The sequence below is a fragment of the Fusarium oxysporum genome, chromosome 6, assembly GCF_000149955.1.
Source record: "Fusarium oxysporum f. sp. lycopersici 4287 chromosome 6, whole genome shotgun sequence".
In the NCBI taxonomy this organism is placed as follows: domain Eukaryota; kingdom Fungi; phylum Ascomycota; class Sordariomycetes; order Hypocreales; family Nectriaceae; genus Fusarium; species Fusarium oxysporum.
In genome coordinates, this window is record NC_030991.1 from 618,673 (window position 1) to 623,878 (window position 5,206).

The 5,206-nt window shown below is 45.4% G+C and overlaps 2 protein-coding genes across 3 annotated transcripts; one reads left to right on the forward strand and one right to left on the reverse strand.

The window, feature by feature from the left end:
* Positions 1-763: 763 nt before the first annotated feature.
* Positions 764-2,579, forward strand: FOXG_07060 (uncharacterized protein). 2 transcript variants are annotated; one of them, XM_018385693.1, is made up of 9 exons: positions 764-951; positions 1,000-1,032; positions 1,093-1,183; positions 1,250-1,291; positions 1,343-1,497; positions 1,559-1,596; positions 1,649-1,786; positions 1,837-2,256; positions 2,306-2,579. In XM_018385693.1, exons 1-9 carry the CDS (start codon positions 907-909, stop codon positions 2,337-2,339), a joined length of 996 nt encoding a protein of 331 aa, XP_018244348.1. In that variant the 5' UTR covers positions 764-906; the 3' UTR covers positions 2,340-2,579. The 2 variants fall into 2 exon arrangements, with proteins under 2 accessions (XP_018244348.1, XP_018244349.1); XM_018385694.1 differs by lacking the exon at positions 2,306-2,579 and having other exon boundaries at positions 1,837-2,299.
* Positions 2,580-2,847: 268 nt separating this feature from the next.
* On the reverse strand, positions 2,848-4,273 carry FOXG_07061 (uncharacterized protein; the record flags this gene model as incomplete). Its single annotated transcript, XM_018385695.1, has 3 exons — positions 2,848-3,339; positions 3,529-3,766; positions 3,947-4,273. 3 exons carry the CDS (start codon positions 4,271-4,273, stop codon positions 3,107-3,109), a joined length of 798 nt encoding a protein of 265 aa, XP_018244350.1. The 3' UTR covers positions 2,848-3,106.
* Between the last annotated feature and the right edge of the window lie 933 nt (positions 4,274-5,206).

The window sequence follows — 5,206 nt, forward strand, 5'->3', positions numbered from 1 at the left end:
CAGACGAAAAGCAATGATACACTTCGCCAGCCGATTTGCATATTGCTACCGTCGAGCTGAGGTGGCTAGCTGTAAGCTTGCAGGACTTGGTCCCGGTTGTCGAATGTTCGAAGGAGGCCCAAGTGTTGGTCTGGCCAAACGCCTTTTTTCCGTCCTTGCAGCCTTATGGATCTTGGCATTGTGGATTACCATGTAGATCATTCTCAATGGGGCTCTGATCGCGACAGCGCGTCCGCGATTACAATAGAAATTACATTCTGACAATAATATTTGCGAGACCAATTTGAACATTCTCCGGTGGGCAATTGCGATGGTAATTTGTTTGATTACACATTGCACAAAACCGGCATGTGAACAGATCGCCATGTGTCAGATATGCTCCCAAATACTCATCCGAGACCTGGAGTGGCGAAATCTCATTCTTTTTGTATTCTTTACATCATTTGAAACAATGAAAGTCGAGTCGTGGAGACTCTGGTTTCTTCCATGATGTATGTGTCGGTCATATCAGAGTGGAGACATGTCAAGACACCATCCGTTACGGGCTTAGGGAAAGCTGGGATTGAAGTGGGTATTGCAATGGTAATGCCAAATGATGGGAGCTGCTTATTGGTCCGGTTTATTTCCCCATCGAACTACCCTTGTTCTGCATCGAAGCGAGGTATGGTGGACTGAGCCTGTCAGATCGATCATCCAACTGGAAGTGTCGGATAAACTGTCAGTCTTGGTTGTTGGTCGATATCCTTGCAACACACTGGTTGAGACGAGAGAGAACAATGTAGTCGTTCGAAAGTTTGATTGGCCATCGTTCACATGGCAAAAATCTCGCTGCGGTATTAAAATCTGGTTGTCTCGATATTTTTCTCGTGACGCATTACTCAAAGACAAGAGAGCCTAATCGACAAAATGGCAGCAAACAACGATGGACCTATCGTGGCACCCGACGAAGATGTTAGATCCCTTATTGTGTTCACGTGCCTCGACTGATATCTGATATAGGTCCAAGACGACCGCGACTCATCAATTGGAGATGTAAAATCGGTCTCCGGCTGTTATGTTGCGGGGAGAGAATGAGCTAAGTAATAGTGGCAGGATGCGACATCATCGACAGCAAGTTTGAGCAGCTCAATCCTCGACTTTCGTCACGAAAACGGGAGAACATATCATGCCTACAAGGATGGAAGTCAGTTACCGTTAACGACTCTTTTTCCTAGCTCGGAGTCCAATGGCTAACCTTACCTACACAAAGAATATCATCTTCCCAACGATGAGCGTGAGAATGACAGGCTAGGTACAGTCCCGGTTGCGGTATGGCGGCAACGTGTATACTAAAGAAGTCCAGACTTGCAGCATAATTTATTCCTCCTCACTTTTGATAACAAACTTGGTCTTTCACCTCCAAACCTTCCTGATTCCAAGGTCAAGCGCGTCTTGGACTTGGGAACTGGAACGGGAATATGGGCAATAGACTTTGGTGACGACCATCCCGAAGCCGAGGTAGGATCAGTTAACCAAGGATCAAAAACTCGAAGCGAGGATTAGAAGCTGATACTTTTAGGTTATCGGCGTCGATCTATCTCCTATCCAGCCCAGTTTGTCAGCTTTGAATAACTATCGTTTCTCTTTATCGATGCTAATAATTAGCTAGCGTTCCGCCCAACGTTCAGTTCCTCATTGATGACATTCATGAGCAATGGGACTTTTCTGAGCCCTTCGATTATATACATAGCAGGATGATGAACTTCAGTATCCCCAATTGGCCAGAGTACTTGAACAAGATCTACCAGTAAGTTTAACCAGTACCTCCTAGTATTCTCTATAGTCTAACAACCTCAGAAACCTCACTCCTGGGGGCTATGTCGAGATCCAAGAGATTGACGTGATGATGAAGTCTGACGACGGCACGCTTGGCGACGACAGCGCAATCATGAAATGGAGTAACCTATTGAACGAAGCCTCTGTCAAGCTGCAACAAGCTTACAAAAGGATTGACGACTTCAGAGACATGATGGCCGAAGCAGGGTTTACCGAAATTGTCGACATGCGTTTCAAATGGCCGACAAACCACTGGCCAAAGGATAAGAAGTATAAAGAGCTTGGAATATGGAATAACGAGAATATTGCAATCGCTCTGGAGTCATTGACTATAGCACCATTTACGAGAGCCCATGGCTGGTCTGTTGAAGAGGTCCATATTTTTCTGTCCAGTGTGAGAAAAGATCTTAACAACCCAAAGATACATGGGTATTGGCCAATGTAAGTGCATATGGCTATCCACTCGTTATATTGACTAACCAGCCGACAGCTGTTCCGTTTATGGAAGAAAGCCTTCAGCATGAGGGTGTAACCCATCATAATATTAGCAATAGGGTTGGGAAACATCAAGGAGGACTAGGGAAACCTTGTTTCGTAACGGTGGACAGCAAGCTAGTAATTCACGCCTTACTAGCTTTATTACTCTTCTGATATATAGTCCTAAGGCTATATTATATGAACTTAAAAGATATACTAAATAGCTTGGATTTATTGGTACCCTAATTGATAACTATTCTAATGGTAATTTGTATAGTATTCTCGGAGGCGTTGTTGCGATCAGAGCCCACCATAGCCATCCATAATGAAGAACCATCAGTTCCCTGCCGGACTTGAATGTCACAGAGGGTTTCAAGCCTTCGACAGGGTTTACATTAAACCGAACACGGCAATAGATCAAGGTTGTTTTGTCTTTCCCCCAAGAGCTTTAGAAATTGTCTAAACAGGCCGGTAAGGTAAAGAGTTTTGGACCAACTAGGTCCATCGCGCTATAGTAGCCTCTGATATCCCTCAACAGTTCGCCTTCAGCTAGTATTGATACCCAAAGTGGGATTCATTGCGGGCGTCGGGTCGAATAGCTGCCTTACAAAACCGCCTGAGCAGCATCTGGTATTTCTCCTTCAATTAGATATAACCCTCCATATTATTACTGATTGATTTTGTCCCATCTGATTATTCTCCGTGGCTGGACAGAATAAAGTAGTAGATGTTGTTCTGTTCATATTCCTACTTAATGTTAACCCCGAACCCTATTGTGGTAGAGGATTTGACTCAAATCGCCTGCGAATTATACCTAGGCCGGAATATCGGCGTGCCTGTTGGTGTTGAAGTAAGGAGAATCCTCCCTATCCTTGTCTTCGTAGGCATCCTCACCCATCTCGGCATCTAAACTTAGCAGATCCACGATCTCCTGGTCGTTACTTCCAGAGCACTTGGGATCCATGACCTCACGGTAACTGCTGCAGTATCTCCGCAAGATACGTAGGATCTCCGGTCCATAAATCATGACTTTGTCAAGCTCGATGCCTGGAATCTTAGATATCTTGTTAAGAGAAGTTATCTACCGTATAGCTATCACCTGGAGCTCCTTCTCGGTGAACAATGGTGATCTAAGCCCTTCCAGCTTTCGGATTTTCTCCTCTGCTACCTTTGCTTCCTAGATGAAACTGTCGACAATATCCCGGTGTATTTCGTTCAAGTCCTATAACTCGGCACTGATGGATATTGGAAGCCCAGGCGATCGCGAGGGCGGCTTCAGTGGTTGGTGGTCAGGCAGCTCTTCAAAGGCCTCTTCATCCTGGTTATCATTTACCATGAATCCATCATTCCCATCGTAGCTTTCCACAGTACGAGATTTCTTTCTCCGTCGTTCAACAGGTAAAGACACGTATGGTGACGGCATGGCGGTCACATCCTGACCCTTCCGCTCCTCGCTGGCTTGCTTCGATCGGGGCTTGGAAGGCCTGTTAGTCGTGCCCTCGTCCGGTACTTGAATCGATCACATGAGCTTCCGTTGCCCTGAGGGAAACAGGTGGTTTGTCGATCCGAGTTTCAAATACTGGATTGCCATGCCATGATTTCCGACTTGGTTGTTCTCATGAAATTCCTTCTCGACAAACTGTTAGCCGAGTACTCGAACAAGCTTATGCTTCTTAAGGTTCTTTGCCATTCCATACCAGTCGTCCGAGCGACGTATCTCATAACGGGGGTACTTCCTCCCCATGGGGATGTCGGCGCGTTGCACCGCAGTAATCCTCCTCTGCGCCTGAACAACCCTGATGGCTGCAATGGCATACTCAGAAAATTCTCGTTGCTCAAAGATCAAACCAGCATTGCAATTGTCGCAAGTCTTGCGGCACTGCGCTGCACTAAATTCCTCGCCAAAATAGCCAAGAATTTCAACCCGTCGGCAATCAGACTTGTTGTCACAAAATGCCGTGACACGGTTGAGCATAGACATCTGGCGCTCCTTTTGCTTATTGTTGCCCTCACCATCAGCGATCAACTTCTTCAGGATCCTTATATCCTGCTTGCCATAGAAAAGAATGCAATCGGAGGGATCACTTTGCCTGCTAGGTCGTAGAAATTCCCATATAAATGGAAATGGCGCTATTGAAGTATGGAGGGCAAGGTCGTAGATTAAATATTGGGTAAAATAAATTAAAGTGGTATGCATCGAAAGATAGCAATTAGGGGAGTATTTCCCCAATTTATTATATATTTTCAAGCCAAATTACAGTAACGCGATAGAATTGAAGTTTGGTGGAATTTTTTTTGATGTAGTTTTTAAAGTGGAGGTTTATGTGATATAATTGGCCAGTATGTATGGCCCGTGTGCTTTAGTACCGACAGTTCCACGAAGGCCCGTGCCAACCATGTAGACGACCGCGCTCTTAGACTTCAGAGCGTGTAGTAATTTCCGTTATGTCGATAGAAAGGGAGCAGCGATCAATCTCTCTCTTTGTTCTTGGCTAAATGTGACTTCATAGAGGGTATCCGATACTCTTGCTGCCTTCTCAACTTTATCAATATGACAAGTCTCGCGACGTACACGGATGCTATTGTCACATTGCGGCCGAGTCAGCTCCAAAAGCTTGAGAGTCTCGGCTTGTACTACAATTCGCCAGAGCCTACTGTAAGCAGTCGTGGTGGTAATTCGACGAAATACAACAAATTTGGCCCGTGCACGTTGCTGGGTCATCCGTGCACGCGTTATGTCTATGTATTTCGTTAAATTACAGTAAATAAATAGTACTTAGTGCAATTAAGACCGTAAACGAAGACTTCACTGCATTTTTGACTACACGCGAAGGGATCAGAAGAATCATCGTTGGTTGGGAGAAAATTCGTGGTGGAGACTGCCCGTCATGGCGGACCCAATAGGGGCCGAGAT